General features: G+C 41.4%; 2 protein-coding genes across 2 annotated transcripts; one reads left to right on the top strand and one right to left on the bottom strand.

Moving 5' to 3' along the window:
- Positions 1 to 395: 395 nt before the first annotated feature.
- On the top strand, positions 396 to 3,799 carry psmg4 (proteasome (prosome, macropain) assembly chaperone 4). Its single transcript, XM_029429460.1, has 3 exons — positions 396 to 714; positions 2,062 to 2,137; positions 3,410 to 3,799. Exons 1-3 carry the CDS (start codon positions 538 to 540, stop codon positions 3,529 to 3,531), a joined length of 375 nt encoding a protein of 124 aa, XP_029285320.1. The 5' UTR covers positions 396 to 537; the 3' UTR covers positions 3,532 to 3,799.
- Positions 3,681 to 25,192, bottom strand: slc22a23 (solute carrier family 22 member 23). The gene is made up of 10 exons (XM_029429457.1): positions 24,007 to 25,192; positions 21,415 to 21,518; positions 19,960 to 20,114; positions 9,996 to 10,182; positions 9,602 to 9,729; positions 8,645 to 8,747; positions 8,236 to 8,462; positions 6,859 to 6,891; positions 6,559 to 6,682; positions 3,681 to 5,680 (listed from the first exon to the last, which is right to left on the bottom strand). The coding sequence occupies exons 1-10, from the start codon at positions 24,433 to 24,435 to the stop codon at positions 5,260 to 5,262; spliced, it is 1,911 nt and encodes a 636-aa protein (XP_029285317.1). The 5' UTR covers positions 24,436 to 25,192; the 3' UTR covers positions 3,681 to 5,259.
- Between the last annotated feature and the right edge of the window lie 405 nt (positions 25,193 to 25,597).

Raw genomic sequence — 25,597 nt, 5'->3', positions numbered from 1 at the left:
TATAACATTTCAGTAACATTAGCTTTTAATTGTGTCCCTCACAAAGCACCGTAATATAAAGTTGTGACAAGGTAGCAACATTAGCTGCTAACTTTGGTGATTGCAAGTAATTGTAAGGATTTTTTCACAATGAAAATGATTCATTAGCATTAATAAAACTATTTCATGTTGATTATGTTTTTGATTTACACATTAAGCAGTTAGCAATGTAATTTAAGTATAATTACTCAAGTACTGTATTTAATTACAATTTTGAGGTACTTTACTTAAATATTTAAAGTTTCTGCTACTCTTTGCTTTTACTTCTCTACATGTTCAGTCAATTATTGTACTTTTTTGAATGAATGACTTGCACCACTGACAGTCTTTTTAGTTTGGTGTTTTATGGTCAGTGGTGCTGGTGCTGCACATCAGAGCGTTGACGATCGATTGCTTCTGGCTGCCATTTTCTTTCACGAGGAAGGAGCTGTTTCTGTTTGCAGCTAGCACAAGTGCTGATGTTTGCTAGTCGCAGCTCGCTAGATTTAAACCAGGAAAATGAACGACACACAAAGCAGAGAGGTGTTTGAGGCCATTACGGTGCACAATTTTTCGGAGAGGATTTTGGAGCAGGTCATACACTTTCACGTGATGAAGCTGAGCGGCGGGTTCTTCCTCTGGGTCGGTTCGAGTCCGGTTCTGTCAAACCTGGCGGTCTCAATCAGCAGCAAATATGTGAGTAAACACAATGTAATCATTGTAACTAAGTACATTCACTCAAGTACTGCACTTACGTACACACTACTTGTACTTTACACTTCATTATTCTTACGCCACTAACGTTTACGTTACATCTCAGAGGGAAATACTGTACTTTTTACCTCACTACATTTATTTGACAGCATTAGTTATTTACACATTGAGATGTTTGCACACAACACATACAAAGATATTTTAAAATGTATGTTGCACTACTCAACAGTACATAGAAGTAACGTTACAGCTGTAACTATTAGTCAACTGTTTTGATCGTATTAAGTAATTATCATGATATTTAATGGTTCCAGCTTCACAACAATCTGTTACTTTTCCTTTTTATTTATTGGAATTATTACAAGCCAAACAATCATTCATTTAATGGAGTAAAGAATCAGCAGATGAATCCATAATGAAAATATAGTATATAGTAGAGTATGAAGATTCAATAAATTGGGCAAGGTAACAAATACATACTGCATATCTTGAGATGTTTTTCCAAGACAAGTTATTCGTTGAATATTTGTGGGAAGACTGCTACAGTTTTAATCCACACGGTAATGAAAAACAACATATCACATTTTATTTGGGTTTTGGATTAATGGATTATTGTGAGCAGTTATGACACTTTTTCTGTAAAGATTTGTTGCTTATTTTAATTAATATTTTTCAACAATCTTGTAAGCACATATTCAATTAATTTGAGTTTATTTGCATTTGGGGTAATGAAATAAGTTTGACTGAAATGTCAAACCTTTAAAAAAATAAAACCAAAACTGTCCTGTTGATATTTTATTGGTCTTGATTATGGGTGGGCCGTGTTACAATATAGAGCTTGAGATGATATGAATTTGTCTGTACTTTATATACCGTATGTATTATTCTCTGTGCAGTATACTGTATATCTGGGGGCATTAGGCCATAGTGTGCAGTATTGTAAATCAAAAAGCAGGACTGATTTTATTATTATTATTTTTTTAATCAATAAAAATAGAATAAATATTTGTATATGATGTTTGCATCAGTATGATGAAATACTTTAGTTTGCCAGATTATACAAAAGTAGACATTCCTGATTGTCATGTTGTTACATGTGTCATAATCTAATCTTAAAGTCCCTTTGATTAAGTAATGTACTCCAGCACAGGGCCACTGGGTGGTTAATGTGTCCTTAGCAGGCAACATATAATAAATAAAGACAAAGCTGATGTTATTTGGGATCACCAACAGATAAGAAAGTGAAACATAATTTTTTTATGTCAGAAAGATGATTTCTGTTTTGCAGAGGGACTAACCGCTGTTCTACGTATTGCTTTTTGTCTGCAGGATTCGATGCCTTTATCTACATTAGTCATGGGGGACCCATCCAATACTGCTTCAAATTCCTTGGCGCAGAGATTAGGTAATGATGTTTGGCTTTGCACACATTTATTGTTTTATTATTGCTGCTAATGTAGAAAGTTAAAATAAATTCTTAAAAAGCTGAAATGCTCTTTTCAGCTGTCATGTGGTTTTATTTTGTGGATATTAAAGATGTTTTTGTATGTTTTAGCCCATTTGCTTGAAACCACTTATTATCAACTTGACAATTATCCAAATCCTGCTGTTGTGTTTCAGATATTGTTTATGTGTGTTGCCCCCTTCATGACAGCCACTGGCCTCCATTCATTTCAGTAAATAATATGCAGAAGCCTGAAACTTGTTTAAGTTTGGTCGTCCTTCACAGTAAACATCATGCCTGCTTTCCGTTTTGTCAGTGCGTTTTAATTCAGTTCAAAGTGTAAATTAATTTGAAAAGTCTCTACTATGCAGTGGTTGAAGAAGTACTCAGATCCTTTACTTAAGTAAATTAGATAATTACAAGTAAAAGTCCTCAATTCAAAATGCTACTCAAGTAAAAGTACAGTATTGTCAGAAAAAAGTACTAATTGTTCAGAATGGCTCTTTCCACAGTGTTATGTTATTACAGATTATTATAATATGTGTAATAATTGTACTTAAGTACAGTACTTGAGTAAATGTACTTGTTACATTCCACCACTGATACTATGTAACATAAAACATGTTTCACAAAAATAAAAGTGATAATAATGTTCACTATGCTTGGCTGCAGATGTCAAGCGAGTTTCAAGTCTTCACAAGTCGATCTTCTTACCACCCCGAATTAAATTAAAACCAAACCAGTGTCTTCTTGAAATGTGTGGAGAAACACACAAAACCTGTGAGAAGGTTTGGAAAATGTTTAGACATTTTGGTAAACACTGACGAGGTCCATTAATCTAAAGTAATCTAATGATAATGATAATAATATTACTGATGCCTTTCGTGTATTTGTAGACTAGGACTGTCCTCGACTAAAGACATTCTTAGTCGACTGACACTCATACGATTTTGTCGACTCATAGATAAGTTAATTTAATCGGCAGATCTGTGGAACTGAGTTTCTCTGCAAAGAATAACCCAAAAGCACCACTTTAAATCTTGTGTTTACCAGAAATGTTCTCAGGTAAGTCATTCAGTATGAAAAAATTATTATTCCACTAAAGAAACCTTAGTTCACTATAACTACAAGGACCGATTAGTTGACTAAGCAGTTTATTGTATACTGTAGCAAACCATTCTGTGCACTATCTAAACTAAAAGTAAAATAATCGTCTGTGTGTCTGTTTTACAGCAAAGAAGACCAAAAAGCAAGTGTATGTGAGTTACAGTCTCCCAATGACAGACACCAACTTCAGTCTTTTGGTGGAGAACAGGATCAAAAAGGAGCTGGAGCTTCACCCTGAACACTTTTGAACTCTTGATCTCTTGTTTTGTGCAGCACTGAGGACATGTTGGAAGAAGGGCAACATAAAGTAACAAAGGCTTCTCCGTCTTCTTCTTCTTTGGACTTACATACTCGCTCCGATACTGTAATTGTACTCCAACACAATAACCACAAAGGGTCACATCAAGTGTTCTTTTATTGACATAATAAATTAAGTGGTTTATTATCAAAACATGTAGGCCTATGGCTTTTTGTACAAATGCATCATATTAAAAAAATAACACTTAGAAAACAGCATTAGTAGTTGAGTTCTTTCTTCTTTTTTTTTTCTTTGAGTGTTTAACTGTTGAAAACATACAAACTAGTAAACCATACAGGGTGTTCAAAATACATGCTGTGTACTAAATATGATTTAAAAAATGTAGCATCTGTGGATTCAGGTACATATGGATGACAAAATGGTGCATGGGATGGTTTATCTATTCAATGTGCTTATTACATCCTATACAAGTAAGGTTGATGGGCCACACATTATGAATAAATGGTACATGTACACATACCTTACACTTGTATACAGGCCTAAGGGATGCTTACGTAGCAAAGTGTATAAATGTACACTAATCACAACTAGGCCAGGTTTGCGCAGACCACGCTGCTCTATTCTAATCTTCACAAACGTTTATTTTCAAAAAATTGTAAAATATTGTGCTTTCTGGCTAGAGTAACACATCCTAGGAGCAGGATTACAACATTACCACAGTACAGAGAACAAGGAGTGAGAGTTGGAAATATTTGCTCATTTAGGAGGTATTTCAAGCAACAAAATTGCCCTTGGCAGCATGATAAAAATAAATACATACTGGTTTTCTTGAAATACATTCTCTGCTTTGTTAAAAAGAACAGAGCCATCACGATAAAGCCATTAAAATGCTGAGACGCTTCATAAGACGTACAGTAGTACACACCGATGTCCGTTCAACTCTCACATTTGTTGAGCTTTACCCATCGTCTCTACAGGCTACACATACTGAGGTCTCCGGCTGTTCCTCACACCAGACAACCATCATACACCCACACGAGTAGCAGTAATGCTTTCTTTAAAAATCAGTGCCTACACCAACCTCATCATTGGACTTCTAGTAGAGGGAGCACAAATGAGAAGAAAACGCATGTAAAACTATTTGTGCCCTTTCATGCAAAAACAGTGGTAGTGGTTTAGCCAATCTCTGGATCTCCAACGTGTTGGCTGAAAATCACAAACACTTGATTGTGTCTTTGACATTTAGTGCAAAATAACTTATAAAGAATTATAAGATGCAGTGAAATCCTCTCTCAACGAGTCAAAACCACAAACAGAAAAGTCACAGAGCACACGTTATTGAAAGCGGCTCTACTTTGCCCTCCTGACCTCCCTGCGTCTGCTTCTTTCACCTGTAAATCATTCTCGACAGAGCGGACGACAGTGCAAGTAAACACACCAACACCACTGATGACTTTCGTATTATTTAACACACACTGACTTCAGGTAAACTTTGTCCAGTACAATATTTTTTGGCAACTCCTGAATGAATCAGTCAGTACAAACTACACAAAGTTATTATCGTCACCACCTCACATCTCCCCGTTAAAGAGTTCATCTGGTTCATCCGAAAGATTCTTTTTTCCCTTAAAAGTTTTTTCCACAAGTTTAATGATCATTCAATTCAGGTTAATGCTTGAGCAATACTTAGCACAGTAGTAGACTATTGCTAGGATGCTCACACACCATTGGCTATGGCACAATTTCCAATCACCTCCCCGCCGGTGGCCAAGGCGTATGAGGCAGGCACCGCTGCCAGAGCGGTTGCTGCTGCCACCGTAGCTCCCCCAGTGGTTGTGAGGTGTAGGGGCGTGTCGTGGACGCGGGAGTAGTCCCCGTCAGTCTTGGCGAGAAGAAGGTGCTGTTCTCCCGGGTGGAGCAGCGTCTGACGGGTGAAGGTCTCTCCGTCAGCCAGGCTCTCCGGTAGCGGCTGGCCCCGCGGCTCGGGCAGCAGCAGCAGGCAGATGATGCACAGCAAGGTGCAGCAGGCAAAGATCACGTGATGCAGGAAGTAGCCCTTCTGGTTGTGGAGCTCCATGATGGGCGCGGTGAGCATGCCGAAGCCGGCGCTAGCCAGGACCAGGCCCAGCCCTCCACCCCTGCACAGAGAGAGAGGAGATATGTTACCAAAGTAGTGTGACGTGACTAAAACTAACAACAGGAGCTCTTAGTGGCCCAGTGGTACGGCTTCTAAATACAACACCAGATGGTTGTGAGTTCAATACCAGGCTGCCACCATTGAGCCCCTGAGCTAAATGACCTGACCTGTACTTAACCCCAAGTTGCTCCAGGGGGACTGTCCCTGTAGTTAGCTCACTGTAAGTTGCTCTCATAAGAGCGTCTGCTAAAAGAACTGTAATGTAATAATGTAATGGACAAACTAGTTTGTTTGAAGCATCCTTTGTGGCACTAAGGCCAGACTCACGTGTTGGTCAAAACTGCACCACAAGATGGAGCCAATAAGCAACATGAGAACAAGAGCTGTGTCACTACATAGTAATTGTCAAAGTATACTGTTTTCTGCTGTTCATACACAAGAACAAAATGTACTTCCACATGTTGTACTAACAGGAAAATATATTTTCATGACAGACATTAGTTCAACTGTGACTTTGGCATCACACTGTCAATTACACTTAACAATTAGACAGCTAAATGGTTTTCAAATGACTTTTTATTTAAATTAAGGATAACACTGTACATCTAAGTTTAACAAACAACGTACTCAAACCTACCTAAAATGTGTATGTATTATGTCATTGGCCACAAAGTCATCGTAAATATTCATCACATTTGTGTTCAATTGTGGCCCATTTTGTGTACACTGTGTAGTGTACAAATTGTACACATAAAATGGCGCATAGTAGATGGTTTACGAGAGGTAGCAAAAAAGTGACTTCAGAAAGCCTTGACCTCTCCTACCGCTGAGGGCTCCCCTAACTGTTGTATGTTGTGTTTTACGACCACCCAGGCTCACCGTATGACAGTCGGGGTGATTTCAGCACAAAAGAATATGCTGAGTGTGCTGACTGCATGCGAGGAGAACATGCCGATGATGGAGAAGGCCACCGAGAATTTCCTGTTCAGAGTGTCTCGCAGAACTGAACAGAAGAGGACAAGAACATTTAAGTTTAGCAGAAACAGGCGACACGAAGCATTAACAACAGCTCATTTAACATTAGCGAGGGGCACAAACAAGTGTTTATAAGATGCTATTTCACAGGGACCTTAAAGTTTGACTTCAATATATAACAAATCCAACAAACTGTAGCTGTACCTATGTCGTGGCGTAGGCTGTACTTTCCAATCACTGGATTCCATCAGCGAGCATTGGAGAATAGAAAAGAGGTGAAGAGATGTCATTAGTAAGCATACAGAGCAGCCAGGTGCTGACTCATAACAAGCAGAATAAAAAAGCCTTCAGGAGAACTCAGAACAGTTTAGTACTGAAGCCTGAAATAATGAATACTGTACTGCATATTATGTAGGTCAGAAAGAATGAGGAGAGGCTCCTGTTAGACTGGGAGCTGGACTTCAGTCTGTGCTGTTTTAATGACACGGGGATGTGCGAGAACAATCAACTTTACTGTTGAATTTCAACTTTCTATTTTGCAAAAACCTTCATAACTTTCTAAACTGATTTTTCTGACTTCAAATTTTGCAAAACTTTTCCAAAAAAAGTAATTGCCCAGTAGCGTAAAAAGCTGATATTGACACTTACACCATCCAAACAATTTTTGAGGGTTTTTTTCTTGTCATTCCAGAACAGAAACACACAACAAGGAGTGTAGGCTAAGGGAAGGAGTAACAGTTAAATTTTCAGCTTTACGGTAAGATGCTAGCATGTGAGCAGATGTTAGCATGCCAGGCTAACAGGCTTCTTGCCTACATTTGCCATCTAGCGTTACCTTCAAGGCCAAGGCATAGCATAACATAGCATAATAAGTGTATTATTTTATGGGGTTATAGTAGAAAAAGTCTTGTTCTGGGAGCCGGTCCTGGATGATGCTAATGTTGTATCAGCCTGTAGAGTAACTTTAGCTGCTCTGTCCTGCTACTGGCTTCAGATGTAGGCTGAACTCATCGGTTACTCCTCGTACTACAAATATTTCACATGTAAAATAGATACATATTAAATATTAATGTCATATCTGTGAAAGTTTAGTTTTTTATACAATATGTTTCGTTTTAATTTTTCCTTGTAATACCACAGAATAAAATGAAGGCTAACTAGCTTAACCTTGCAAAACAACAACAACAATGCTGCTCCTTTATGAAATGCTGACTTTTTTCCTAGAACTTGTACATTTTAGCCTCATCATTCCAACACCTTGCACTTAGCATGATAACATCGATGTAACCATCAAGTCTATAGTTAGGATTCTTATGCAGTGAAAATTCACACAAGTTAGCTAAAAACATTAACAAGCTAAGCGATGTGCAATATTCTTATTTAATTAGCGTTATTTAGCTAACTAGCTACAGCTGATAAAATATGCCATCAACGGTTGTAATGTTTGCCGTCAAAATCAATGCAGTTAAAATGAAATAAAATACATTTTGAGTGAGTGTTATTATTGTAAACTGCACAGGTGAGACTCTCGGCCTGTTGGCAATCGTGACTAAGTGTTGCAGGGCTTGTGTGATTACTCACAGTTGAGTAAACCCAGCTGTAGTAGCGATGCCAGGGCCGTGATGATCATGAAGGTGAGCAGCCCTCCACGCCGACCCATCAACCCCACGGCGGGGCAAACCGCGAGGCAGGTTGCCACGGCGATGCCAGCCATAGTATAATAGTCTGCGTGGCACAAAGCGGTGGGCTGGGCCTCCGGGTCCATCATACTGCGGGCAAAGCAGTGGTGGATCCCATAACCTGTCAGACTGCACAAACGAAACACAAAGATACAATATGAAAGCGGACAGGGACGTGAGACATGCATCTGCCAAGAGGCCAGTGAGCTTTACACTCACACACGTCTTCATCTCTCCGGGGGATGAGCTCATGTAATTCATGCTCTCTCAACACAAAAGGAGCTGTACCAGCCCGGCCACAACACACTTACGAGTTGACACACAGCACCACAATGTTTTTCCACAGGTTCCTGGTGCTCATCATCTTGACAATGCAGGTCCTCTGGGGTTTCTTGTGCAGCTCCTGCTCCAGCTCTGGTAGGAAACATGAAAAGCACACCTTCAGACCTTTCCTTACAGAAGGTAATGAGAGGCCGGCCACAAAGGGACCTTTAGCACAGAGAAGCTAATGTGCTGTGGGACCTCAAGATAGATATAGCTCATCCCTTTGGCCACTATCTGTCCGCTTTGCCACTGGGAGAAGCAGAAACACTGAATCAATCACCAAGGCAGGCGAGGAAGAGAGGAGAGATCTAAGTGAACATATTACTTCTTTAAGGACTGTATGGTTGCAAGACAATTAATGATCAAACTTTTCAAGGAGAAATCACCCACATTCACTAATTAAGCTTCTCAGATATGATCGTTTACTTTCCAGTATTATAGTAAATTGTATTTCTTTAGGTTTTGTTCCGTTGATTGAACAAAACAGGCTATTTGAAGATGTGACATTGGGCTATAAGTAATTGTGAGGGGCAGTTTTCACTATTTTCTGACATGAAATGATGAATCGTAAAACGTAAAAAAGAATTCGTAGTAGCCTAAGACAGAAGTCAGACTTAATTTCCAATGAGAAAGATCACTGAAGATCTCAAGGAGCATGTATGTGTGTGATTGCAATTGCATTTCATAAGAGGATAATTTGGGAAATGCTGCTTGAAAACTACAGATGTTTGCACATATGAAGAGGAGATCTTTAAATCTTGGTATGTGAATCAGTGTCTTTGTGTTGGTTGCATGTTCATTTCATCACACACCAAGAAGCAGCTGCAACATAACATAGATGATGATTTCAAATAATTTACATAATGAAGTGAACAAAGAAAAAAATATTTAGATTAATAGGATTCATTGATTTTGAATAACTCATCATGTTTAATGTCCCTCACCTGAAAGAACTCCATGTGGCTCGGATGTCATGTTAACCTGGTTCTTCCTGGCGATGCACAGCATCATAGCTTTGGACCGCCTGTAGTGCTGGGTTGCCAGCAACCAGCGCAACGACTCGGGGAAAAGCCTGCATAGTGAGAGAAAGAAAGGGAAGGACATGGAGAGAGCACACAAAGAAGGATGAGAACAGATGTGTAAGAGCAAGAAGAAGAAACAGACAGAAAGACGAGGAAGAAGAAAAACAATAGAAGAAAGAGAGTATTGTTTGTAAGTTGAAGCAGAGGCTGCTCAGTACTCTGTAGTGCAGTGTGTACTGTACGAGCCACCGCCTGGCTCAGCGAGAGAATAATCTGCCCCCCCCCGCTGTGGATTTTCTCAGAGGGCGGGACTCACCAGACGTAGGGCAGCATCAGAACGAAAGGACTGATTATAACAATCTGCAGGACCTGCCAGTCATCCCGGTCCGGCCAATTACGGCACAGAGCGGCCACCCCTGGCATCAGTAGCTGCCCGCCCACCATCAGAAAACTGGCCACCATGGTCATAGAGAAGCGCCAGGCTGGCAAACAAAGCTCGATTCCTAAAATGAAGAGACAGAGAGAGAGAAGGAAAAAATAAGATTTAGTTTCACATAAAATATAGTGCAGTGTTGGTGCACCAGTGGAGACGACTAAATGATGTATCAGATGCATGTGTGTGGATGTGATCACCGTCATAAACTAAGCATCAGCCTTAATGGCCTTGCAGAGTGTGATGTGTGTGATTGTTTAACGGTGAGGCCAGTATTGAATTTCTTCTCTGAATTATTGAGAACTCCTTTTACTGATCCTTCCCATGAGAACGCACTAGTTTAACATCAGACCTTTTTATAAACTTAGGATGCACTTCACGTCAAAGCTGTTGTGAGGCTTCAGCTGCTCGGGGAGCGTTTCACTGTAAACATCCCTTAATTTCCCCCCCGACCGGGCTCTCCTCCCCTCCCCTACTGCCTGTAACATGGTACAGTCCAGATGGCCTGGCCCATATGGCAAGGTCTTTTTGAAGGTGACCATTGTGGGAGGGAGGGAGAGCGGGGTAGACTCGCTAACCTGGCTTCATGTACCGTCACTTCTTATTGTGGAGAAGAAGAGAAAGAGGGGGAGGAAAGGGAACGGGAGGGAGAGGAGAAAGTAGGAAGAGAGGAGCAGAATACAAATGACTTTTCCCCTATAAAGGAAACAGAAAAGTCCCTCCATTCATCAGCGGGGGAATAAAGACTAGCAAGAGGGAGGAAGGGAAAAACACATGGAGAGAGGGAAGGAAAGAAAAAGACAGAAGATGACACAGATTTTCAGATAAGAGAAAGACAAGAAAAGGATTCAATTAGAACACAAGACAGGAAGAAGAAATGAAGGTATTACTGAAAATCCCTTCATCTCTGTTCTCTTCAGCCCCAGACAGACAATTTCAGAGTTAATATCCCCAAAAGCCCTCCCTGCAGGAGCCAAAAAGATGAAGGAAATGACACTGACCCGTAATCCTTAACCTGCCTTCCCTCTCTTAACCCTGTCTTCATGCGTCAACGGAGAACAACAGTCTGTCTGTCAGCCATTTGTGTAAAAAGTAGTAATACAACAATGTACAAATACCCCAAGGCTCACGCTCAAATGTTTACTAAAAGGTGAATTTTGTTACGATCTGATGTGACGCTGTTATCTTAACCACTTTATTGGGATAAAACTGACAGTGAATACACAGTGAAATGTCAGTAATAATCCCTCATTGTATTACAGGAAAACTGTGTGTTCAAGTAGACAGTTTCAATTCAAGGATTCAAGGTTTTTCATGATTGTCATTATACAATACACGATTACACAATTAAATGTAGTTGTAACCCCCTCAATGCTACACACTCTAATGAACCGGAATGACCTTTAAAGCTTCACAAATCAATATTTTTGTAAACACAATGGATCAAATTTAGTCTTTAGAGGTCACTTGTAAAGCCACAGAAAATGAGCCATGAACACTTAATACGGAGAATATACTGTATACGGGTTGAAAACACCACATATATACACTGTTGAAGTGTGGTGTTTTCTACCTGCTCCGCTGCCCCCGATTGGCCAAAGAACAACAAATGCAGCTTTAAGTGGTATTATATTTGTTATATCTTTATGTTATTGTAAGAGTATGAAGTAGCATTAAAATGAAAGTGCAGTAGTACAGGTACCTCAAAATCACACCTAAGTCCAGTGCTGGTTCTCCCGTTTCAAATGTTATCAACCCAGTAAATGGATGTTATCAGTGGTTCTCACGACCATTGTAATGATGGGACAGAACGACAAACTGCAACTTCCTGCACGTTGTGAGAACTGAACATGTGATTGCCTGATGACATCCAAAGCAGGTGGCTTGTTCACATGTACTGTATTTCCACCGCTGCTGTCTGTTCTCACAAACAGCACAGCAGTGTGTCTCTGTGGTACCACTGTCCACAGCAGTCAATAGGCATGGACCACACAGAGCCACACACACACTCACACACACACACACACACACACACACACACAACACTACACACACACACACATACACGTACACACACACACACACACACACACACACACACACACACACACACACACACACACACACACTCTAAACCTACCTTGCAAACAAAAACCACTCCCCAACTCTCTGGGGAGGTTTCTGATCTCACTGACTTTACTGGGATATCAACACACACACACACACACACACACACACACACACACACACACACACACACACACACACACTCACACACACTGGCAAGGACCTTTTGTTCCAGCTGAGTGGGAGAATGGTTCTCCTTGTGCTGATTATCTCACTGCCCCCCCCCCCCCTCCCCCCTTGTGGGCTGATCTTCCCTCACCCCCCTCCTGCCCACTCTTCCCTCTTGCGCATCAAGGCTGAAGTGGCTCCCTCACCCTTTGTAAAGCCACCATCCCCCCTCTTCTCCACCCTCCTTACCCCCTACCTCCCCCCCTCCTCCTCCTCCTTTCACCGAGCAGCTTCTCCACTGTCCTTGCATCTGAACAGTTGCAGAGGGGTGGTGAAAACAAAAAGATAGAATGGAAGAAAGGGAGGCTGAAAACAAGGAGAAGGCAACAAAAAGCATCTAATGGCCAAACTAATCTTTGATGACAAATGGCTGACAGCCCCACCACACACTTTGTGTTGTCTGCTGCTCCCTCGCTAACCTTGCCTGGGGCATGAGAACAGGGCGCAGAGACAATTGTCTTTCTAACAGCATGAGTTCAGAGCGAGAACCACAGTCTGTCTGTGTGTACGATGGGGATGTATAGGGAGGGTGCAGGTGGGGATAGGCACTTGATTGATATGAGTTGGATTTGGGGAGAGGGAGAATTGCTGAACAATATATAGATAAGTTGACCCACAGCACATGAATTAATTACAAATTTAGAGCTACAACAATTAGTTGAGTAAGCAGTTAGTCGATTGACAGAAATATAATCTCCAACTATTTTTGATAAACGAGTAAATGTAGAACAATTGTAGAAAAAGCTATTCTCAGTGCTTTACGGCCAAGTGACTGTACAGACAAACATTGCACAAACATCTCTAGGGCCATGCTGGTTAAAAATGTAAATTGAATACCTTTGAGATTTGGATCAATTGTTGGACAAAACAAAGCAATTTGAAGACGTGGCATTAGGCTCCTGAAACTTGTGATGAGCATTTTTCATTATTTTCAGGGATATTAGACAAAAAACATTTAATCGATAATGAGAATAAACTTCTGCTGCTGCTTTAACAGAGGATGACTTCATAGAGAGGCCGGATGGGAACAGATAGGAGGTTTCACAAGGGCACAGCATGACAGGACAGTACTTGACCCTCCCCCCAGCTGAGTCAGCAATAGTCGTCGTCCCAGCTCATAAATACACACACGCACACCCACACAAACACACACACACAAACACACACACACAAACACACACACACACACACACACACACACACACACACACACACACACACACACACACACACACACACACACACACACACACACACACACACACACACATGCTGCATGTCTCTGTCATTACCTTCAAGTCTCTGAGGAGCAGAGACAAAGAGAAAGACACAAAGATATTAACCTTGTCTCATTGGTGTAAAAGCTACTGCAGCCTAATTCCTTTGGGTCCATGCAATCCGCACTCACTGAAATCTTTTGAGTACCACATGCTCACTCCCTGAAGGGCTTGAAAAGTGGCTTCCGAAAATGTGTGCAGTTTGCTGCAGCAGCTCCAGTCAGCTGGGATTCACAGGATGTACACTGAATTCAAATGTTGACATAGTTTTATAAGAAACACATACCAAAACCTTCACAGAAACTTTACAAATGACGTCTGCAGCACAAACTACTCCTCTGCTTTTGTTTGAACCAGAACTTTTTCTCAAGTCTGTCTTTTGCAGGCAAGTTAAAGTCAAACATGTGCCTGAACAAGGCTCAAGTCCTTGAGGGAAATGTCAAGTCAACTGTCAAGTCTTAATGAGAAAATTGCAAGTTTTGGTACCAATTACGACACATTATTTACCAGCCTCATGCTGTCTTAATCATTTTAAATTGTTCCAGGATTTTACCAAACCAAAACTCAAGCCAAGTCTATTGGCAGTCAACTCTTAAGTGAGGTTGCGTTAAGACCAAGTTTATTTGAATGAGGCCAATCCATCTGCCAACTAAGAGGGCATAAGAAGCTGCCAATCAAATATGTGCATTACTTTGTAACATGGATGCCATATTTATCTTGTTTACCTGGTGATCATTGCAACAAAAGATATCTGCCATAACAACTTCAAAACCACTAAAATCATTCCTCATAATGAACCTTTGCAGTGTATTGGTGTCTGAAAAGCCTCCAAACTCATGGATCTAATAGATGAACTGGACTTCCTGAATCATATTTCATTGTCTCACTGGAACCTGACACAACTTCACTCCCACCATAACTTGAGTTTGACTGAGTCCAAGTCTCAAATCTATAGCTTGTAGTTAATACACTACTTCTTTGCAAGCAGCAACCTCCCGGTCTGTGCCTTAAATTGCAGTCTTTCTAATGCCCAGCGGGGGCCTCTGATTGCAAAAAGAAGTCTAATTGCTTAGAAGTCTATGAGAAAATTACCCTAATTCTCTCAGTAAACAGTTTCCTAATGAGTTTATTGTCTCAATCGCTAGTTTCAAGTCTTCTTTAATACAGCATGATCCATAAGTTTTAATCCCATTTAGAGTAAAATAGAAGATAAAGCAGCGTATGCTTAAGGTCAGAGCTACCTATGCTTCTGTGTCACACTTTGTCCTCCTCAGGTCTCTGAAGCTCCACATGACTCATCATAATTAGCCATTTTTGTTTTGGTGAAGCAATGATTATTGGGAACATATTGAGTACATGGATCATCATGGGTTATGCTGCAGTAGTGGTTTGAAAAGTTTCTATGGACGTTTGATGCTTTTGGAATCCATTGCAACTGCAGTAAATCTGATGTCTTCTGTGAAGGAGCAGCTTTTAAAGCCAACAGAGTATCTAATAGTAAAAAGATAGATTTTCAGTTGTGCATTCCTTAAAGTTTCATCTGCAAATACTTACTTGCCCAAACAAAACTTGTATTAATATAATAAAATAGTTTGAATGATGGGCATAAAAACAAGGTAAAAGGTCCGAGGACACAGAAGCTCTTTCCTTACAGCTCCCAGAGGACGGGGCTGAGGTACGTGCTAAATTACAATCTAATAACCCTGTGTAGAATTGGTGCAACACTAGGCACACAACACACAAATCAACACATTTACATTAGCAGAGCAAACTAAAGCTTCTGCTGGCAGCTCCAGTGGAGTTTATTATTCTCTGTGTGCTGCAGAGAGATAACCGAACGATGAGAGATTTCAAATGAGCCTCGAGAAAGTGAGGGTGAGAGCGCTGGTAGTAATGGAATGGTAGAGAGAGAGAGAGGAGGAGGGATGAATGGGGCAGAGGAGAGTCGAGGGAAGCATAGAGTGGAAATGAAAAAGGCCAGAGAGCTGCTGGATTTAGAAATAGAAATTCAGTGCTGCGCTTACAGGGACCGAGGGAGAGGAGAGGCAGGCGTAAAGAGTATTTCTGTGTTGAGATAGGTACGAAAAGATGGCGCGAGACAACCACAGCACATACACATGCATGCTTACTGTACAATCATCCATAACACAGCATATGTGTGCTACATGCATATGTTTGAGGCTTCCCACTGCAGTCTATTCAGCGCTCAGCAGTCCACCAGACAGTTAAAGTGCTGTATTTAAGATTAATTTGAGGGTTTTACATCATAATGGGTGTTAACATCTGTCCCTTTTTATAAATAGCCCCACCCCCCAATGTTAGCACAACACAGCACTATAATGGTACTTAACATACATACGAGGCAACCGAGGATTATTTAAGGACAAACAATAGCATGTGCAAGAAAACAATAGCAAGACACAACCATGGTAAGTACAGTGGGTCAAAGTTTGAACAAGGAGGTTGATTGACTGTGATGGATGACAACAAGTGTTGCCTTGTTTACAACCTGTGTGATGTCTGACTGCTCGTGTTTCTTGCCCTGCAGGACTTCTTTTTAACAATGTTGCCACATTCCCAGATCTCAGATCTCATATCTTGCAGCCACACAACCCTGAGCCCCAGAAGCTAATGATGGGCTCGGCTGGGACGGGAGACTGTAAGCTTAGTGAGTACAATCTTTTTATTACAGATAGAAATAATGGTTATAACTACTGAAATAAGCCCTCGTCGTATTAAATCAGAGTATCCCTTTAAACATGACAACTTTATTTAAGACATTATCTGATAGCTGGAGTTACTTTACACATGAAGACAGTATCTACAACAGTATATCAAGTAGTTACTGTGTGGTCCACCTCCACTAGCTATAACATTAAAATGCTGTTTATGTGTTATAGCATCAGTAATAATATTCCAATAATATGATGTATATAATAATATAAAGCTCTGAAAGTACTTTTATTTAATGACATTTCTTTTATTTGAATACATTTAGCTATCAATACTTCTCCTTAGGTAAAATGTATTTTTAAAGAGCAGTATTGCTACTTTTACATTTAAAAGATACGTGTACTTATTCCACTACTTCTTGGTTGTTTAAAAAGAGCTATGGGTCCAGTGCTCACCCAATATGGATGTGAACGCCTTCAAATTAAAGCCTAAAGTCACTTCAACCTCACGGTCATGTAATCATTTTCAAATCTAGAGTACTGGACTACAGAGCCAACACAACAAAACAATGTGTCGCTGCCAAAATACTGAAGGACTGCACTGCTTCTGTCCTGCAGGGGACCGTTGAACCTCTCTGGGCAAACAATAAAAGGTTCAGTGATGAGAAGTTTAGTATTCCTCTCAGTGTTGTTTGGAGTAATGAGAAATTGCAAAGTGGCTTGCATTGCTTCACAGCTCATGTTTTTGTATTCAGCCTTCGAGGATGTGTTTATGGAAATCTTCAAATGTGTGTGCTGTTATTCTACATGTCTTTTAACTGATGATGGGACGGCAGCGTGTATTACCTGCTGCCATTGTGTCAGAGAGCCGACTGTACCTCCTACTGTATTCATCTACACCTTACACAACCAACAAACACCTCACACAAACATGTTTTTGTTGCACTTCAAAGTGCATACATACAATCTGTTCTCTCACACAAACAGCAGAGACACTCAGCACATACAAACACACACACGGTTACTTATCCCATTATTGTCAACATTGAGCACACAAACAAGCCACATATAGAAAATTGCCTCCCATTCCAGATATTTTTCTTTGGCAATTTCTCTTAAATAACAGGAGGAAGATGAGTGAAGCGCGTGTGAGTGACTGAATGAGGTGTAGAGACAGATATCGAGGGAGAAGAGGAAATGTGCACCGGATTTACAGTAAAGTGAAGTGAGCATAAATACAGGCCTGAAGTTCAAACTTTAGAAAATATGCAATTTAAATCTTAATATCGATCCGAAAAATCACAAATATATGTTCCTCAATTCATTCAGCCCATACAATGTCACCTACAACTCATCATAAGAGATGGCTATGAATGCTTGCTTGTGCTGTAAAGCGCTAAAGAGCGCTATATAAAGTCTATTCACCATTTACCATAAATCAATTCCACCTTGCATTCACATCTCCCTTAGACCTGGACTACACAACACAACATTATTAGTGTCTTCGTTGCCTTTGTATACATCACGGATTAAATTCAACTCTCAGGAGTCTCGCGGCAGACGGCTCGGATGCGTCCATTTTGTTTGTTTGTTTTCATTAGCAGTTCAGTAGAGATTTATCAGGAACCCCTGCAGAAAGAGACCGAAACCCGCCCCACCGCCCGAGCTGACAGTCTGCTGTTGCTTCACGCATAATGTATGACTAATCCCCTACTGGCCTGACATAGAGGAGGACTGCAGAGGGTGAGAAAGATGGGAGACGGCAGCCGGGAGAGGGGACAGTGGAGAATGCAGTAGGGGGGTGAGGGTGAGGAGAAATTCAAATGCTATCAGCCTGTTTGGTGTCATTAAGATCACCTTGGCCGCTGGCTATTATGCAAAGCTACAGAAGGGAAATACTGTAGAGGAAAATATTTTATATGGGGGGGCTACTTTTGCATTCTCTGCAAGTCTCTGCACCAATTTGCACCTCAAACCCCAAGAAGTAAAGCAGACTATGTTAAAGGGACAGTTCACCCCTAATTCAAAAACACCTGTAATTTCTTTTTACCTGTAGTGCCATTGATCAATGTCTGCCTTCTCAACAATATAATGAAACTAGATGGCACTAATCCACAGACCTTGTTGTGAGCAGTTCCATGTAGGAACTAACTACACCCGCCAACCGTATCACCTCTCAGAAGGAAGCGTGCTCATGAACGAGGGCTCGTGCTCACTCGTTGGCGGGTGCAGTTCGGTAGAAAGAAAATAGTTCCTACAGGAAACTGCTCACAACTAGGTCTGTGGGTTATCTTCAGTAACCGGGTCATGGTTTCTGAAAGAGACATTGATGTTGAGAAGGCAGACATCTCTACGGCCGATATCTCCAACACTCAACTCCCACCAGAACAATCTAGATTGATCAATAGCACTAAAGGTAAGAGGGAAAATATGTATTTTTGATTTATGGTGTGTATTCAGCATACTTACTGATTGAACACACACAAGATAGTTGAAGTCCATGCTAGCTGCTGCTCCACTAGCTTCCATCTATATTCCCTATAAAACAACAGCATCAGTATCTACAACAGCACTTGCTGATGGAATAAGTTAGATACATACAAAAAGCTATGTAACCCCCCATACGTTTTACCAGCATGGCAGTTTGTGAAATACATAGTTGTAACTGTTGGTTTCTCCCTTATTCATAATATCCACCAACACTGTATTTCTGTCTAATCTGTCCACATTTTTATCTGTAATGTCAGCTGACAAAAGAATGTCCATGGCCCTATCAGTCCTGCTTTGGTTACAGCCAACTCCAAACCAGCTGTGGACACTTGACTGTGGAGCTGCTGGCGTTTAACCTGCAGAGGTATTACTTTTCATCTCTGTCTAGACATACTGAGTGAACCGCACGACATACTGGTAAATAGATTATGTTCCAAGCCTGGATTTATTTTTCTAATTTATGTTATTACAAATGTCAGTGTGGTTTTGAATTAAATTCTGGTTTCACTTTTATACCCAAAGTGGCCCAAAATGTTTGCGTTATTATAAACTGTAGAGACTGTGTGAGGATACAGTACAGGTCAGGGGAGGTATTTTAACAACTATCAAAGTTTATTTTTACATTTCTATGGATTGAAGGGTAAAACAAATTGTTTTGATTTTGGTTTATTGACAATATTTTAATATATTATAAAATATAAGATACTTTCAACAGGGACAATGCACATTGAATGTGTTGCCCCAGATGCAGCTGAAAGCTCATTTCCATCTGTAGTTTTTACAGTACACCTTTTATCTGGATAAAGACAGCTATTAAATGTCCAAACATTTACCAAACAAATATTGGAAACTAATAACAAAGAAACTGGAAATTTGAAGCAGTAGAAGGTGGAGGGTGTAGACCCCCAAAGAGTCGTATATTCAAGGTAAAAAGAGACAAAAGAAAAGGTTTTCCTGTATGTCCCTTCCAGGGATCCATACAATAATATTAGGGCATTAATGATTCATTTAAATAAACACAATAAATTACAAAGCATGAATGAGCAAATACAGGAGCGGGAAAGCAGAAATAAAAAAGCAGAGAGGCACGAGGAGGAGACAGCATGTACTTACTGAGCACGTAGAGGGAGAGAGCGAGGCCCGCCAAGCAGAAACCCTCAAAGAAGCGCAAGGTGCTGAACATGGTGACGTTTACAGAGAAGGCAACACTCAGACCAAACACCAGTATGAAAAGCACCGAGAGAATCAACACCGGGTGTCGACCAAACCTTAGAAACAGAAAGAAGCAAGAAACAGGAAGACTTAGCAAACTGAGAAATTAAGCTTTTGGTATGTCAGGGATCATTCCCCTCATTGTTTGCTTCAGACTCTGTGGACTTCCTGCTTTGAGGGGGGCCAGAAGGTCAATGGGTCAGGTCAGAGATGAGGCCTCTTTAGCCTGCGCGTTTCTTTACATTGTTTCCATGGTTACTGATCCCAAACACAATGCAGGGATTTCTTTTCCCACGAGGCACCTACAGTGGTTCACAGGCTGCAGAAACGACCACAATGAGTCTAACAAACAACAGCGAGCCTTAAAGGGTCAGTTCACCCAATTACAAATACACATACTTTCTCACTCAGCCATGCAGATAGATTTGGTTTTATCCATGTTTTGAGATTCAGTTTGTGGCGCTCACAGCTTGAAAATAATAATAATTTAATAGCAACATGTCTGAAAACAATCTCCTGGTAACTACTGGACAGTTTTTATTAGAACATTTTTATACCAATTTTTATGTACAAACTGTGGAGTAGAATGACGGATGGGGCATTTGTTTACACGTTTAGGGAAATAGGATGAAGGAAAGAAGGATTGGGATGAAATTGTGTTCAGATTTTCATAGTCTCAAGAGGAAAACTCCTAAAGACTTTGTTGATCCCTCAACATTTACTCTAGCACCATCAGCAAGGTGCATATATCACATATAACACTTAAATATATCCACATCTACGAGATGCATTGACATATATGAAACGTTTTCATTCAGAGTGAAATGTCTCAGCAACTATTGGAGTGAACATTCATGTCCACCACAGGATGAATCAAAAATAACTTTGATGATTCCCTGAATTTAAATCTAGTGCCGCCAGGTCAAGATTAAAATGTTTCCAATATTTTGGTTTATGACCTAATACCTGAAAAACTGATGACAGGATGTTGAACATGGTAAACATTACTCTTGCTAAAGCCTGTTAGCATTTAGCTATACACACCACTGTACAAATACAAGTACAGCCTCACAGACCCGCTGGTATGCAAACGTTTAGTCTTGTTTGAATATACATTTTATTTTAAGTTTTAATAAGCACAGAAACAAAACTCCATTCACCTCCATTGTTTTATGAGGTAAGCAGGAATCTTGGGGACAAATATCTGACCAAATAAAACTGAAACAATCTGCAAGATGAGTACCAGTAGATTTAAGTGAGAAAATAGGTTTTCTGTAATTCAGATGAATGGATATTTTAGGGCTAACTAACAGAAGCTGTATAGATGCACAAAACAGACATGAAAAGGCAGCTTACCAGTCAGCCATGACACCCATCACTAGGTAGCCAAATATGGAGCCCACCAGCAGAGAGAACTTGGCAATGTGCACCTTCCAGGCTGAGTCACACACCAGGTTCCACTGAAACAAGAGACAAACACAGAGAGGGACGTTGAGCAAGTTTTCTGAGAAATCCACCCACAACAAGATAAAAGGGAATTAAACATCATCAACTGAGCAGTTTTAATGTGAAAGACACACAGAAACACAAATAAGCATGGGCTTTGCTCATCTGAAGTCTGTCAACTCTCTGACTCAATGTGTTGATAATTCATGAAGGTTGACGAGTGTGCGAACATGCTGTGAACGCTTTCCAAAACTTAAAATGTGCATCTTGAAGGAAAACATAGCAAGCGTGTGGGAGGGAGAAAGAGCAGCGTGCTGTGTGTGAATGTGGGTGCGTGTCTATAATTACAGAAATCAATAGCTTTCCACTCTTTCCTCTAGAGCCCATGGGTCAGTGCACACACTGCAGCTCTCAGCATCTGAAACTCAGCCAAGGACACATGTGGAAGCACGATGTGTACTCTATGTTTACGACCCCGACAGTATCTGCAAGAGCTCAGCGGAGCGATTCAGCTGTGTGTGAAAATAGTGGGATTTACAGAACTCCCCGCTGAGCCTCCGACTGCATAGGAGCAAAGAAGGAGATGATTCTTGGTTATGACTGATGGTTTTGGTTGTGAAATGGCCGGTGGTGATGTGGAGAACCCAGCCAGTGTGGGTTTATTATGTACGGGCTATTAGCACCAGCGTTCATCAGTCATGCACACCGGCCAGGGCTGGGTGATAACTCAACATCGCTGTTCCTCTCAGTGGAATGGCACTGTGATGATATGACCTTAAAGTTTTTTTTTTAATCATTTTACAAAATGCCATTGCCTAAATTAGATTCCAAGCAAACAGTTTTGTATTTTACACATAGGGATGAGAATCGAGAACCGGTTCCTAGTTGTTTCCTTGGAATCGCATGCCTATCGAGTCCTCTTATCGATGCTTTCCTACAGTTGCGCAATGACTTAATGTCATATGCACGCTGCATCATGTTTTAGTTTCTTTGGAGCCAAGGTGGAGAGAAAAAAAACACACAAATGCATCGCTGTATTTCACTAGAGTAGATGGAAACTAATATTTGCAAAATGTCAGTTTCATCCAAGAAGGGAAATACTGGCAATATGCTGAAGCATTTCTCAACGCAGAAATCCCTTAAAGTACAGGAATATTGAGTTTGTGACACTCTATGGCCGAATACCGCATCACATCAAACCAGTAACACCGCTAACACATAATAAAATCCTGTTCTTTAAAATAACGCCAGCATCATTTGTTTCCTTAACTAAGAAAACCTAAATGAAAAAGATTTATGCTTTCACTCAATATTCTCCCGTTTCATTATGTATGTCAGTTTTATTATTGGATCCAGCTTTTACACTTTTTAAAGAAAAAGGAGCACTACAGTTTGTCTTAATCAGGAATGGAGAAAAGGAATCGATAATGGAATCGGTATCAAGAAAATCTCATAGTTTCCCATCCCTATACAAGCCCAAAGTGAGATTAACCTGCTCGGGGATCCAGGGGGCTCCATTCCTTCCTCTCTCTACAACATGTACAGTTTTTATTTGTGAGACCTGGATTGGCTCCGCTCTAATGTGACTAAACACATTACTTTAAAAATATGCAACATATAAGCACAAAAGAGAAATAATGAAATGTTTCAAAACAAGATTTTGGCACAGCTCTTTAAAACGTGGATTGAAGATTAGATTACAAGGCACTTGAAGATCTTTACTGTGTCAGTGCTTTAGTGTTGCTTTACCCTAAATAATTCATCATATTAACACAAACCAGCTAAATCTGGAGCTATCAGAGTCCCTGGAGTTCTGGGCAAAGATGTAATGATCCTTAATAAACAGATTAGTATATTGGCCACATTAAATGCAGTTCCTTCTTCAATGTTATGATGAATGTCAGTGTTTCCCCTATTAGTTATATTCACAATCAAGGCAGGCGTCTCAGTACTCGATATTAGCATCTGCAGATACACCGAGGAGAGATATAGGGATCAGTATCGGGAGGGAAAAGTGTTTATCGCTCCATCCCTGGTTCTCTGGCTCTGGACGTTCGCCCACTTTGTAATGCAGCCTTGCACAATTTAAGTGCTTTGTGTGATGTAACCCATAAGTGTGGAGCACAGTGCATTGAACTGGACATCAATTGGATTATTATACATGTCATTTGGTATTCATTTGCCATATTGTGATGTTTAAATGTTGATAAAAATAGTCTTATTAATAATGTGATACTGACTTCAACCATATCGCCATGCCCAACACACACACACACACACACACACACACACACACACACACACACACACACACACACACACACACACACACACACTCTCTCTCATATTGAGGTCAGTGGGTAACTTGTCAATAAACTGTGTTGGCACTTGTGCATCAGCCTCTGCTTTTAACTGGGTGACAGTGATGATGAAGACACAGGGTGAGGATGATGATGGTGTCTTCTCTGTCAGATAACACAGTGGGTCTATCTCAGTCGTTACCTTGGTAACCACATTCTGACTAAGTCCCGTCTGCAGCTCGAGCCTCCACTCCTTGCAGGCGCACAGCAGAGCGCTGCCGTCACCGTATCCCTCCCCGGAGCCGTTGGCTTTGAGTTGCCACGCGGGCGCGCCGCCGGTGACGGTGACCGGCGGGGATGCCGCGGTCCAGTTACTGTCGTTCGTGAAGGGTTGCAAGCACGTGCCATTGGGCTGCGCCAGGAGGAAATAATCCGAAAACTGGCTAAAGCCGATGAACAATGCCGGTATCCAGGTCAGAACCACGAGCTGCTTCTGATGTTTCCCAAAGCCCCCCAGAGACGGCAGAACCGAGCCGTCAATGTGCGGTAACAACCGGGGAACCGGGTGCTCCAGCGGGGGGAAGCCGTTCTCGGGCGGGTGGTCTTGCGCGTCCGGCCGGCCGGCTGCCATCACGGCCCGTCCACAAAGAGAGCAGCTGGGCGCAACAGCGGGTGAAGCAAAAGCCCCCGCTCTGCTGCCGTTAAGCCCCTTGACACAAAGGAAGCCCACGGGAGATAAATCCTGTGTGTAGCCAACAAAAGCCTGATCCAAAAATAGGGGGTCTCCGGTTCGTGAAGGAGTGCTGAGGCACCGAATCACCGAGCAGTGGTCCTCATGGCGAGGGGGCTTGAAGCGACCAGGGGATGTCCGAGTGGAGAAGCTGTGTCAGGAGGAGAGACTCTCGCAGAGGAGAGGGCTCGGACAGGCAGGCATGCTCACCAGCACGGGCTTTGTATTCCATGAGTACAGCTCCTACAGCGGGATCAATCCATGTGGGGCTGAACTGGGCCAGGCCTGCTGGTAGTGTAGAAGTGGAATATGGAGCCACACTGGGGTCCACTAAACATCTGCTGCTCCTTCATCCATGAGCGCCACAGGTCTCATACCAGCCCAAACGGTGACCTCTTGGATGTGCGCATTACTTAGTTCCTCAAGTGCACAATATCCGAGCTCCAAGTCATCGCCGGTCCACTTTGACGGTTCTTAGTTCAGAGACGTGGTGGAATACGCTACTCGGTGTGTCGCCGTCTTGTCAATGGGACACGGTGCTAAAGCGGGGCTGGAAGAGAGAGACAAGCCCCGCCCTCCCTCGGTCGCGCTATGCGCTGCGATTGGAGAGCCTTCAAAGGGCGACTGCACCACTGACGGGCATCTGCAGGCAACAATGATCCCCTTTGTGCAGCCTCTGCCGACTCCACTTAATATCAAGCTTGTTATGATTCAATCATTCACGTTTTCCATCGACATAATATGAATTATGATAAAAAATGATCAAGCGAAGATATTGCTGCAGGTTTTTTTTAAGGCGGTTTGTGGTGTTGCGTTTGGTTTGCTGAACGTCCCACGGAGGTTTTGCGTCATATATTGTTTTTTTTTCACAACCGTCATATAAATAGGCCTATTAGTTACTGGTTTGAGAAGACACAAGGAGGACATCAGTGTTTTTTGGATGATGTGCCGCCTGTCAGCCGCGAGAGGGCGTCAAACGATCACAGTAGGCGTCTTTACACCAGTTTGACATTATTATTCAGATTACCAACATAATAACAAGAGAGAGAATAAACTATAGGTC

Source organism: Cottoperca gobio, chromosome 4 (assembly GCF_900634415.1).
Source record: "Cottoperca gobio chromosome 4, fCotGob3.1, whole genome shotgun sequence".
Classification (NCBI taxonomy): Eukaryota; Metazoa; Chordata; class Actinopteri; order Perciformes; family Bovichtidae; genus Cottoperca; species Cottoperca gobio.
The sequence above is the reverse complement of the archived record's forward strand: the minus strand, read 5'-3'. Positions and strand labels throughout refer to the sequence as shown.

Excerpts from the sequence above, each read along its gene's own strand:
- psmg4 (XM_029429460.1), top strand. The coding sequence starts at position 538 with ATGAACGACACACAAAGCAGAGAGGTGTTTGAGGCCATTACGGTGCAC. Across the intron at positions 715-2,061 it reads TCTCAATCAGCAGCAAATAT|GATTCGATGCCTTTATCTAC; the intron begins GTGAGTAAACAC and ends TTTTGTCTGCAG. Across the intron at positions 2,138-3,409 it reads TTCCTTGGCGCAGAGATTAG|CAAAGAAGACCAAAAAGCAA; the intron begins GTAATGATGTTT and ends TCTGTTTTACAG.
- slc22a23 (XM_029429457.1), bottom strand. The coding sequence starts at position 24,435 with ATGGCAGCCGGCCGGCCGGACGCGCAAGACCACCCGCCCGAGAACGGC. Across the intron at positions 8,748-9,601 it reads GCCACATGGAGTTCTTTCAG|AGCTGGAGCAGGAGCTGCAC; the intron begins GTGAGGGACATT and ends GTTTCCTACCAG. Across the intron at positions 6,892-8,235 it reads ACAGCTGGGTTTACTCAACT|TGATTGGAAAGTACAGCCTA; the intron begins GTGAGTAATCAC and ends GATGGAATCCAG.